Below are 12,935 nucleotides of genomic sequence, written 5' to 3' on the forward strand. Positions count from 1 at the left end.
TACTGGCTACCATGTATACCAAAACAATTTTGGTCTTCTAAAGCACAAGATAATCAAATCAAGCTGGTTGGTTATATCTTAGCCATCCCAGAATACTAACAGGAGAGGACTTAAAATATATCTATAAAAAGGGATCTAAATTAGAACAGGGCAACATTATTTCGGCTGGGAACTTGTTTCTTCTGTCTCTGAGGGCTGCAGGGCTATGGCAGTGATGCCATGACTTCATTGAGGGAACAGGGCAGAATTTCCCATTTTCTCCTCCAAGTTTTGCTTTTTGGAAAGATCAGCCAAATAAGTGTACAATATCTATCAGAGACTTAATATGCCTATTTTACTTACATGGGGAGAAAAGGCAAACATTTGGGCCACTGCAATTAAGTAGACTGCTTAATTTCAGCAACAGGGTCAAGGCTTGGTGCATCATAAAAAGAGTCAAGGAGGCAGGTGTCACCTGCAAGCTGTTATCTTGCCCATCCCTGATGAGATAAAAGAAATCTAGAAACTGAAATTGTAGACAGTAAATTGTTTTTGCTATTCAATTTGACTATTTTTACTAAGGAAAAAATCTGAAAAGTCTCTGAAAAATTCCTTTTATATATATGTTGCTTATTTATTGTTGGCTGGGTTTCTATAGCACATTATGAACCACCAGAAGTCATTTTGGAGTATGGTAGTATAGAAAAACTATAAATAAGCAAACAAATAAAATATGTTTTTCAGTGATAAAAATAGATCTCTGTTATTTCACAGTGATATTAATTAACATTCTTCCTTCTCTGTCTCTTGCCTAACAAATCTATTTAGGTTGTAGAAGAAATGCATGTCAGTGTCCTAACTTCATATGTTCATGTTATGCTTTCTTACCTTACTGTGCTGAGTCTTGGTATAATGGTAAAAAAATACATTGTACTCCTTGAGGCATTCTTCCTTCAATTCATAAACTCCATGGCTTGATACACCGGGCTTTCTTTATGTAAATAAAAAAGTTTATCTTCAAATCATACTGCAATTATTTAACAATTATTTATAATAAAAGAAAATACTATTACTTTCATTAAAAGCAAGAAAAAGAACCCTCAAAAAGTTTGGGTATGTATCAAAAATGAAGAACAGTCCTGTTGACTCAGACCAAAAGTCTACATTTCCAACTATCATTTTCAAAATTATCCAACCAGATGATTATGCAGAGGTGTCTGCTGGATGGTGGTGGTGGTGGAAAAAGGGGAAGCCAATAATGAAATAAGCATTGCAACATTACAAGAGAAACTGCCCCTTTCATATGCACACTGTGATGTCCCATGCTGATACACAGGGGCAGCGTTTGTGTTGCAACACTAGTTTCATCATTCTAACAAATCCTTTAGATTTTGCAGATATCTCTGTGCCTATGGGAAACAACAGCACTCTTTCCTTAATGTATCTGGCAACTGGTACTCAATGCTACGCTACCTCTGATCCTGAAAGTAACATTAATCATCATAACTAGCATTTACTGACAGCCTTATTTTTCATGAGAACATAGTACGTGCCACAGAATATGCCACAGAACACAAAAGCTCCTCCCCAGGCAAGCCAATTCAGATAATACATTTCTTTGACAGAGACAGAGAGAGAGAAATATATATAAAACTACTGTCAAATGCATCAAATGTTTCAGTACAGAGATGAATAAAGACCTACAATAACCTGAGCACAGTTCTGCATGTTTGCTTTTGATGAAGACTGGAAGGCATATGTATCTCAAATGTGCAACACAACTATATTGTTATTACTACTATATAAGATTTTTATCCTGCCTTTTCTGTATATAATTCAAGGTGGCAAACATACCTAATACTCCTTCCTCCTCCTATTTTCCTCACAACAACCACCTTGTAAGGTGGGTTCAGCTAAGAGAGAGTGACTGGCCCAAAGTCACTCAGCCGGTGTTCATACCTAAGGGAGGCCTAGAACTAGAACTCACCATCTCCTGGGTTCTAGGCCAGCCCCTTAACCATGTCACCAATACTTATTCATTTAAAAGGAACAAGCACTTACTTGAATATGGCTACTTTGTGGATTACCTTCTCCAAACCAGTCTCATTGTTTTCCTGTGAAGACATGTACCGTGCAAGACATAAGCAAAATAGGCTGATGAAAAATAGTAAATTAAAAACAAATCAAGAGAGCAGCACATTGAATCATGATCATTTCTGTTGAGATGCAAAACAGATCCTCATCAGGCTTACATATTGTATTTGCTGATGAATCACGTGATAATGTTTTCTGATACTTCTCTCTCTCCACAGTAATCTCCTTCCAGTCCCTACCAAGGAAATAATATAGATGAAATAGGCTGAGAGGGGAGACTGAAATGCAGAGCTTTTGTGTGTACAGGTAATCCTCAGTTAACAATGGCTATTGGGACCAGAATTGCTGTCGCTAAGTGACGTAGTCATAAAGCACAACATCACAGGACTGTGCTGCTTAGCAATGGCAATTCTGGGACTCTCAGTTGCTGTGGTAAAGCAAATCACCGCGGATTGTTAAGTGAGGATGGCACGTGGTCACCATTTGCAACCTCCTGCCAGCTTCCCCACTGACCTTGCTCATCAGAAGCCAACAAAGAAGGTTGCAAATGGCGACCATGTGACGCTGCAATGTTGTAACTGCAAGCTGGTTGCCCAGATCACAATCACATGACCTTGGGGATACTGCAATGGCTGGAACTCCAAGAACCAGTTGTAAGTACCACTCGTTCAGTGCCATTGCAAATTCAAACAGTCACTGAACGAGTGGTCGTTAAGCAAGGGCCATCTGTAGTCTCTGAAAAAATTAAGAAACATAGCCTGAAAGGTGAATTATAGTATCAATCTTCCCTTTCTTGTGGAAGATATGCTGAGTGGAATTAAAAGGAAAAAAAAGCAGCATACGGCAGGATGAGTGGATGTTTTCATTTCAAGCAGAAATACACATGGCAAAAGTCTCCACCTAAGGTTGTTGCTGCAGAGACATATGTATCTAGCCTATAGACCAAACATATTTCTGATTATCTTTCATGATTAAATGGTGGCTTGGCAATTTCAAGTGCAGTGTTGCTTGATAGGGCCACCAAAGTAGCAGGTACACCTGTGGAACATGCTGGGATAAAGAGAATCAAGAGATTCTACTAGATTCACAAGAGAAGAAGAGTACCTAGAGGACCTTGTGTTCCTCATGTTGGAATCTAGATTCAGATTTTCTCCTGAAAGGGGATGGGGGGAGATTCGGATGAGGAATATGAGTGTGTTTCCTTGCCCTGCTGTTTTGCAACTACAGGTAGTCCTCGTTTAGTGACAACTGGGACCGGCAACTCAGTCATTAAACAAAGCAGTTGCTCAGTGAACTTCAGCTTTACAGACCTGCAAAGATCATAACGCAAGGACTGGTCATAAAGTTACTTTTTCACCACCACTGTAACTGCAAACAGTCCCTAAACAAGGTAGTTGCTAAACGAGGACTACCTGTACTAAGTTGAGAAAACTGTATGGTAAGAATATATAAAAAGGAAACAAATCATTCACTGTAAGAAAAAACTATATTATATTTGAAGAAATGTTTCCTGCTTTTTGATGAAAAAGTCTTCTCTGGATACTATTCCATACAGGTAGTCCTCACTTAGTGACCACAATTGGGACCGGCAACTTGTCGCTAAGCGCCATGGTCACTAAGTGAAAAATCAATTCCCATTTGGTCTTTAAGTGAGTTGTGGTTGTTAAGTGAAACATCATGTGACTGTGACATGATTTTACTTCCGTGTTCTCCATTAACTCTGCTTATCGTAAGCTGGTTGGGAAGCATGCAAATGGCGATCACATGACCATGGGATGTTGCCACAGTCGTAAATGCGTGCTGATTGAGAAGCGCCCAGATGGTGATCACATGATCGTGGGATGCTGTGACAGTCATAAATGTGAGGAATGGTCACAAGGCTGGTGTTCTTTTTTACACCGCTGTAACTTCAAACGGTCACTAAACAAGGTACTTGTTAAGTGAGGATTACCTGTACCAGAGAAGACAACTTACATCTACAAATATTCACGCTAACCCATGTATCTGGCAGGGATGCTACTAATGTAGCAATAATCAAATGACACCATAGAGCATGAAAAAAGGAAGTGATAAAGCTTAACTCCCTTGGTTCTAAAAAGAATAATTTTTTTTTGAAATTTTCATCAAGTAAATCATAATCAATGCTTAAAAGTTTACTTTTCTTCATGTAACCTTCATGTTGCAAAGTTTGATGTAAAATAACGTAAGTGGTACACTCCTGTATCTGTAAAACTCTCAGTGAATATGATTTCCTATTGGTGTCCATCTTTGGGAAGAGATTATTTATTATTACTGTTGTTTTTTATCATTCTGATTTATTTCTATTATTGCCTTTATAATTTTAACGTATTATAGCCCACCAGAGCCTTTTGCACAATTAATAAACAAACATGTAAAATGTGAACAGAATACAGACATAAGAGCTGACTGTAATAATCACTAAAGATTTGAGCAGGCATGTTTAAACATTTCTGTCAAAAGAAAAATAAATTACAGGTAATCCTCATTTAACAACCTTAATTGGGACAGGATCACAAGGGCTTGCACAGCACCAACAGCCACTACTTTTGCCTGGGGAACCGCCACTCGCACTGCTGCCCTGCTTCTTCCACTGGCTCTGTCCTGTTGCCTACTCCCTGCCAGCTCCCTTTCTCAAACAAGCCTCTGCTGTACTTGCCGTGTGCGTCCCAGGGCTGTCCCCTTGCCCAGTGCTTGGATCCTGGGCCAGCAGCGGGAGGAAGAAGACGGTGAAGGTCAGTTGGGGGTAGCAGGGGTAGGCAGCAGAGTGCAGGGCAGAGATGGAGGGGAGACAGGCAGGTGTGGGGAGTTGAACTGTATGCTGCAGTCATAAATGCGGGCTACTTGCCAAGTGCCAGAATTTTGATCATGCAACTGTGTGGGTACTACAATGGTTGTAACTTTGAGGAGTGGCCGTAACTACCATTCATTCAGCACTATTGTAATTTAAAATGGTCACTGAATGAATGGTCATTAAGCAAGAACTATCTATAAGAGTATATAAGAAGAGAGGCAAAGAAAAGAGTTACTCACATCTTTAGGCAAAGATTTTGCTATAGCACTATGTGCCATTGGTTCAATGCAGAGTAGATGGATTATTTCTCGCATTGTCACATAATCTTTTGTCACATTACTTACTCCTGGGATATATCGTTCTCCTAATAAGAAAAACAAAACAGAACAAAAAGCCCAAGGAATTACTACAAATACACAAATACACGTACACAGATATTAATATAATGGAGTGTATTCCTATACAGTATATTTAAGGAATCATACTGTAAGACCAAGAGTGTAGTAGAGGAACAGTTCTTTAAAACTAGCATAAAATGCTCCAAGACTTTGAACAAATCATAACAAGTTCTGGAATATAACACAGAGAAGCAGTTTCACTTAGTAGTGCAATGTTAAAAACATTATGCTATTTTTCTTGCAAAAAATCAGTATCAGTAAACTAGTGACAGTTTAATTTCTTTATCTCTGTTCTGTAATAATCTCATGAAAAGCATTTATTTCTCTAATTTCAGGTGAAAGGGAAGGCTGCCTCTTTATATATGTGTGGTTGTCCAAGCTAATTGCGAATACAGTGTTTTACAAGATATACCAATATGCCAGATAGGCTCTTAATTGGAGACAATTAACCATACACTGATAGTGTCAGGCATAATTAGTAATATTGCTAAACTGATGGTCTAAAAGATGACATTCAGCCACAGTACCTGGACAATAGTAATTGCAGTTCATAATTAATCCAGTAAGATTTGTAATAAATGCACCATCTAACACTCTCACATTAAAATAATTTGTTTCAAATACTAAATCCATGTTTTAGTGATGTACAGCTGTTTAATAGGATTATTTTCTTCTATTTTCAACAACATTATTTTTTATATACAGCAAAAAAAAAAAAAAAAATCCAAAGAGGAAAATATCCCCATATTTTCTAAAAGTTGTCATTTCTTACCTACAACATAAATAAGAACTTGAAGCATCTCTTCTATTAATGTGTTACATTGCTTATTGAAATCCTGTAAAATTAAAACAAATCACATTCTTGAAACATGATTGATTTAAATGATATAAAACTATATGTGGATGAATCAGCAAAGAAACTTAAATTTAAATTTCGTGTCATCTAGCTGTGCTGCAAGCTGCAGCAGAAGACCTCGGGGGGGGAACCCAAAAGTGTGTTTTGAATATGAAACAAACACATTATGGATTAATGTTCTGAAGTATTGTTCCATGCACTTTAGTAGAAGAATATCATATTTAGCCTGTTCCAGTTTGGGTGAAAAATATTATATATGTAGTTTGTATGGATTTCTACATAATTTGGTTTACGATAGTAAAATGAACAGAATCGTCTGTTTACCTGGTCTTTAGTTGGCAGTGTCTCCCTGAAGGCATTAAGCAATTCATACCGTTGAAGGACAAGCAAAAGGAAACTATTTGGATCCATAAATGCTGCCCCTATCTATGAGATATAAATATCATAAATAGTACTAAAGAATAACAGAAGTGATACATAAGGAGCAGTTACTAGAAGATCGAAGTTAAAGACATATTCACCTGCAAAAGGATTATGTCCTTATCATACATTTCTTCTCTACATTTAACATCCTGATAATAAAACATCTGAAAGAAAAAAAAAGTTGATGAATACATTTTCATGCAGAGTTGAGATTTTTTTTTTTTTTTTACAAACACAGAACTAGACTTTCAATTTGGGCAAGTACAGTTCAAAAATGTCCAAAATAATTAGAATCCAAATTCTCTGGCACTTGAAATTGCATAAGAGGAAGCTGGCTTCAAGACAAGAGTGGAGCCAGTTATCCCCAGAAAGTGATCTCTACCTGTTCTCTCACAGCCCATGCCAAATAACGTATCCCACTCTGTCAGTGGAATAGCTTTTCGTGCTGCAGAAAGATTAGGGGACTGTTTGATTATTTTGCATGGTGGAGAGGTGGAAGGTCTGGGAGGGTTATGATTATTTGATACAAGCAGTTGTGCTGAAGGGTCAAGTGAAAAATGCAGAGTGCTGAAGGGAGGGGCAAACTGGTGATGGAAGCCATGAGTGGAGATGGGGACATGCTGAACTGGAGGGAGAAGAGAGAGAAGGAGGAACGACCAGGGAAGTGGTGGACAGAGGGAAATAGAGGGGGAGATAGGGGCAGGCTGCTGCAGGGAAAAGAGGATTGGTAATTTGAGACCAATTCCCCTCTTCTGGCTTCCATATTATTTCTTTGTAATATATCCCCCCATCTCTCTCTATTATTTACTTTCTTTCTTAATTTGTATACCACCGATTCCCAAAGGCTGTGGGTAGCTAATGATCAAGACAATAAATAAACCCACCCGTAGTATAAATAAAATTGACAATATTAAGTTAATAAACTGAAAATATGTAAAGTCGTGTGCCTGCCAGATTCCAACCTTCACTGGCAACACGCTTTCCTCCTGTACTAGCTGGAACAACCAGGCCTTAAAACAGCTCTCCTGAAACTTAGGATGGAATGAACAGACCAGATTGCTGTGGGAAGGGAATTCCAATATATGGGGACAGTGACTGAAAATGCCTACTCCAACCACTCCAAGGTCCCATCTGATGACAACATGCTGATTACTCCATTTGATTGGACTGGTAGATGAATAGGGGAGTACATATATACACATATACATGCATATACAATACTTGTATACAGTATACATATACAGTATATGTAGCAATTTTCTTTCTATTTAATTAGGCCTTTTCAAATGCAAATATATACACGTATTTTCCATTTATCTCACACAGGCTGTATTTTCTGTTATTTTACCACATTCATATTCAATATCTGTACTTAGGAAACACGTATTCTAATTTTAAAACTTTAATATGTTAGCACTACAATCTAACCTTATACTAGTTTGAATCTATTTCTTCTGTATCCCAAATTTTAGAAAGAAGTCAATCATGAATTGATTTGGTATTTAGAGTGTTTTCATTCTCTTTTTCAACTGAGAAAGGCTTCAGAGTGGCTAATGAAGATCAATAATGATTTTCCAAGATTGACATAAGAGGAAAAGATATTGGAAGAGGGAAGTTACAACATTTTTATCACAATAATCTGAAATGGAGTGACATTTTGACATTCATATTTTATTATGGCCAGGGCCAGGAATATGAAACACTAGTAAAGACAGTAAAATAAAACAAAACACAGGGTGAATCATGGGGGTCAATAGATAATTTGAGTTACAACTATGGGAGACCTTGCATTAGTTGCTGCCTCATTTTCATTGCCACTGTCCAGTACTTTGCTACACTCTGGATTATGGAGGATTTGAAGTCCAAGAAAAGTAAACTCATATAAGTTGTCTGTTAGGGCACTGACGAAGCAGAGGTAAGATGTCTGCCTTGCAGATGTCACTATAGTTACCACAGTAAAATAACACATGTGGAGCTGTTTCAGTACACCTGGCTCCACAGTAACGAGCATGTTTCTCATATGGGATTTTAGAATATCTTCCCTGTAAAGCAAAAATATGATGCCTAGGCCCCCCACAAACTTTTCCTTAATTTATAAAATGTAAGTGAAGAGAGGTAAGTAGCCACTTCCCAGAAGCCCTTTGCCACCCAGGTCCTGCTTCCCTGTGTTGAACTGTTTACTTCCATCTGAATCACAATATTGGTTACTGTTTGCAAATAAACCCTGCTGATAACCCACGTCATTTATTTTTGTTCTATGACATTGTTCCAGCTTGATGGAAAGCCACCAGCCAATATTAGCAGGAGTAAACTTGAGAGGAAAAATTGGAGCTTTAGCCAGTAATTAAACATCAGCCTCCATGCCCTGACCTCAATTTGTTTCTAACCTAAGAAGGGTGTTAACTACCCCAGTGTGTACAGCAAGTCTATATCTCAGAAATTTGTTTTGACCCATCTCAAAAGCATCCTTCCTGACATAAAGATCCACTTGGGCTCCATAAAATATTTGGGCTTGGAAGCATTTTAAGGCAGCAGAACATTCATGCTCTTCAGTAAAAGAAAAAAAATAGTATAATGGTTGTGGCAGATCTTGACAACAACTGGGAGATATAATCATGGTAAACTCTCCAAATTCTCATGGAAAACTGCTCTTGATATTTAAAAGTGCAAACCTGTTTAACTGGGCTTCCCTCTATATTCCATTTTTGTATTCTGCCCCTTTTAGCAAATAGGATATAATCTAGAATGGAGACAACAACTAATGATTGCTAGTCAGCTGAACTCATGGAATGTCCTTGCCTTATTTAATTATTTACTGTACATATATGTTGTCTCAGTCTAAAACTTTGTCTCTGTCCCTGCTGCAGTCTGATCGAACAGCTTTGGGATGGCAGCCAGGGAGAAAGAAGGCTCAATGAAACTGTATTCTCCATAGAACGGATGGCGGCCTTGAAGGTAAGTATGAAGCAAAATTTAGCCCATTAAGTTGCATGGAATAAATGTATTATAAAATGTAGGAGATAAGGTTCTAATTGTGAAAACAAATGTATTCATGGTAATTTGAAGAATACCTGGCTGATTAGAGACAGTCCATTCCTTCTCCACATTTCTGCAGCAACCTGAGCAACCAACGCTAGACAGCGCAAAGGATATTCGACCAACAGCTGCACTTGGAATTCTTTCTAAAAATAACACAGAAAAGATTATTTTTAAAACAATTGTAGATTGCATAGTTAATCATAGCCAGCAGATAAGCCACTGCAGACTGAAATCCTTCCTGTCTGAAGATGACTTGTTGATTGGAAAATAACCTGGGACCAATAGCTGAAGATTACTTTCTCTTCCACAAAACTCAAGAGGACTAGATAACACAGCCACATTCCCCACAACCCCCTCAGATGTTTCTAGATTTTGACCATAACTGTACATATTAAGAAATCAACAACTGGTCTTTTGTGACAAAGATACCAGAATAAACATTGGGGCACTGTTTCTTGGCCTTTGGCTATTACACTGTGGCACTATTTTGTCCTCAATGCTATTTAAAATTTATATCAAACTATACATAATATCATCGGGGAATTTAGAGTAAGCTGTCATCAATATACTATTCACCCCCTTAAATCAGGTGTGACCGTCTATGTCTGGAGCCAGTGCAGGGCTGTGCTGAATCAGGAAAAGGAAACTGAATCCTGGTAAGACAAGATTCAATGAAAAGTGGCACTCAAGTCTGGGAAAAGTTTTGTGGATCTATTTTGAGTCCACAGGGGAAGGAAGAATGCATTTTCTCTGTAGGAAGATGTATATTGTATGAGGATGCTTGTCAGTTCATCTCTCTCTCTAAAGGCCCAAGCAGCTAACAGTGCCTATTAGCAGTTTGGGCTGATATGAGACCTTCAACCTTCCTTGGCCATAATGCACAGATTACATGAATCCTTCCTCTGGCTTACAATACAGGATAATTTCAGGACTGGACTTCTGCTTTGTAACTGTATGTGGAACTGTAGTCAAGACTGCCTATGAATCTAGCGTGGAATGCAGAACTAGTCCTTTACTAATAGCTCATTGATATTCTGTATTTATTTAGCACTTTTCCTTCAAAGAATTTAAAGCAGAGCATCCTGTGCTTCCTCCTTCAACTGTATCCAATAGTATTACTGTAACAATTAAAGCAGATTAAGTTTAGAGACAGCGATTGGCAGTAATGAGCTTTATATCTAGATAGCAAATTTAAACTGGAATAGGAACAAAAGGATCTAATACACTAACCACTCCACCACTCTAACTCTCACACTGACTGAACAGCAGGAGGTACTTACAGATGAAAAAAACTCTTGGAGTCTTGAAATTACTCCAGTTTTGCTCAACTGTATGTGCAGACCTAGAAAACAGATTACCAGAGATTTTAGTTTTGATTAAAGGTGAGACACAAGACTCAGTGGTATAATCAGCATGCATTTCAAAATCACTTATATGGAGGCAATTTAAAACACTATGCAAGGTTCTTCACATCAGACATCCATTTGCTACCAAGTGATTAAGCGGATGCAGCACTAACCAAGAAAAGCATTTTAAAGGCTACATCTGGGCAATATAAAAACATTAATAACAACATTGTGAACAATATGGCAAGATAAAGGAGAGAGATTTTTTTTCCACAAAACGCATAGTTAACTTAATGAATTTGATACCATAAAGTATTTTTATTGTTATTTGGCATTTAAGCCCCATGAATTACATTTATAGAGGTCAAGCAGTCAATAATAGCCATGATAATAAATATACTTAAATAGAACCTGCAACTTCAGAAACCTGAGGCCTCATTTTTATCAAACCTGACTGGACATTAAAAGGAAAACTCAATTCTCAGCAACTGGCACTTACCGGCTAACATCCTAGACAATGGCAGATGGATGCTAACAGGATCTGTCGATACCTTGAAACGCTTGTTTTCCAAAGTATGGCCACATAAATTGATTACTGTTTTGTCCCATGAATAATTACTTGTAGACTTGCTACATCTCATTACTGCTGCATGGCACTCCTTATAAGCTGTAACCAAGAGCTCTTCCTGGAAATGATAGTATTTTTACAATTATAGTTAACAGCATATATAGCACTGAATTTGTGCAACAGTCATGGTAGCTGTGTTTCTGCAATTAAATTTGTCTCATATGTGCATCAGTGATTAAAAGTGAAAGTGTGGAGCATTAAATTGTAACAAGGCTTTAACTGTCCTATACTTGTTATTTCTTCTGTTAAAAACAAACCACATTTCTGTCAATTCTAGCAAAAAAAAAAAAAAACACCTCTATACCAATAATTTTCTGGTATTTTGTTCTTAAAAGAACATCTCTACTTAGCTATACTCTGGGAAATGCAAAGCTTTATGATTCACAATTCTAGAACTTATCAAGAAAGAATAGTTGCATTTTCTGTAGAGATTTGTAAAGACCTTAAGAGATACCAGTCCAGAAAAATAAGCAGTACTCAGATTTATAAACAACTTGTTTCACACGAAACAGCTACCAAAATCAGAATCTACATGTAAAATATCCAAGCATGTTAGCAGCCTCACAGTAAAGAAAGGGTTGTTTTCTTTTTCTTGAATAAAAGTAATTCCAGAGCCTTTCAAAGTTAACTGCTTTTAACATTTAATTTTTTAAGAATTCCCAAGGGAAAAAAATTGGGTTACGAGAGAACGGTCAGGTTGATAAGGCTAAGAGAGAGGAGCCTGCTCATAAGAAACTCCAATTATTCAGATCACTCCAAGCCTTTTTTACTATGCAGCTTACATCACAGGCACACCACTCCTGAAACATTAAGAGGATGTTCTTCAGCTGCATCTGGATTGAAATGGCTGCTTCCCAGTCAGGATCCACCTCAATATGCTGCCCAACTTGTCGCTTTATTTCCTCCATTCCCTATAACAAACCAAGATCCAGATAACTCAATTCAGAATTAGACCATAAGCTTAAACAGATAAGGAACGAAGGGTCAACTGAACTGAGGTAATTTTTGAGTTAAATGTGGCTATATTATACAGTATGTTATACTGTAATTGCATGCTTGCAGAATTCATAGTTATACTGAAGAAAAGTCAATTTACAGTTACTTAATAGAAGCAGAGTTCCTTAGAACTATTTTAGATCACATGAATGCAAAACAATAATTAAGTATCAGAGTACAGCTACACTGGAGTATACTACTAGCCATTGTACTAATTATCATTTGAATGTAATAAGAAGTACAGATTATATACTATACCTGCATACAAGTAAGAATCTTCAGGAAAGACTTGAAGCCTTCCAAAAACTGTTCTCGCAGTTTATCTGTCCACATAGTAGGTTTACTGATTAAAATATATCTATTG

The 12,935-nt window shown here is 37.5% G+C and overlaps 1 protein-coding gene across 2 annotated transcripts in view; it reads right to left on the bottom strand.

The window, feature by feature from the left end:
• Positions 1-12,935, bottom strand: part of UBR1 (ubiquitin protein ligase E3 component n-recognin 1) — a 72,513-nt gene that overhangs the window by 31,586 nt on the left and 27,992 nt on the right. For both annotated transcript variants that reach the window (XM_007425584.3, XM_007425583.3), the window contains exons 13-23: positions 12,830-12,929; positions 12,358-12,486; positions 11,447-11,633; positions 10,882-10,943; positions 9,634-9,744; positions 6,661-6,726; positions 6,464-6,565; positions 6,056-6,119; positions 5,125-5,249; positions 2,041-2,093; positions 868-970 (exon numbers count right to left, since the gene is read on the bottom strand). In XM_007425584.3, the coding sequence (XP_007425646.2) occupies positions 868-970; positions 2,041-2,093; positions 5,125-5,249; positions 6,056-6,119; positions 6,464-6,565; positions 6,661-6,726; positions 9,634-9,744; positions 10,882-10,943; positions 11,447-11,633; positions 12,358-12,486; positions 12,830-12,929 (1,102 nt within the window). The remainder of the gene's footprint in view (positions 1-867; positions 971-2,040; positions 2,094-5,124; positions 5,250-6,055; positions 6,120-6,463; positions 6,566-6,660; positions 6,727-9,633; positions 9,745-10,881; positions 10,944-11,446; positions 11,634-12,357; positions 12,487-12,829; positions 12,930-12,935) is intronic.

The sequence above is a fragment of the Python bivittatus genome, unplaced genomic scaffold, assembly GCF_059951505.1.
Source record: "Python bivittatus isolate LINGU-HERP-01145 unplaced genomic scaffold, Pbiv_v1 ctg000480_np1212, whole genome shotgun sequence".
In the NCBI taxonomy this organism is placed as follows: Eukaryota; Metazoa; Chordata; class Lepidosauria; order Squamata; family Pythonidae; genus Python; species Python bivittatus.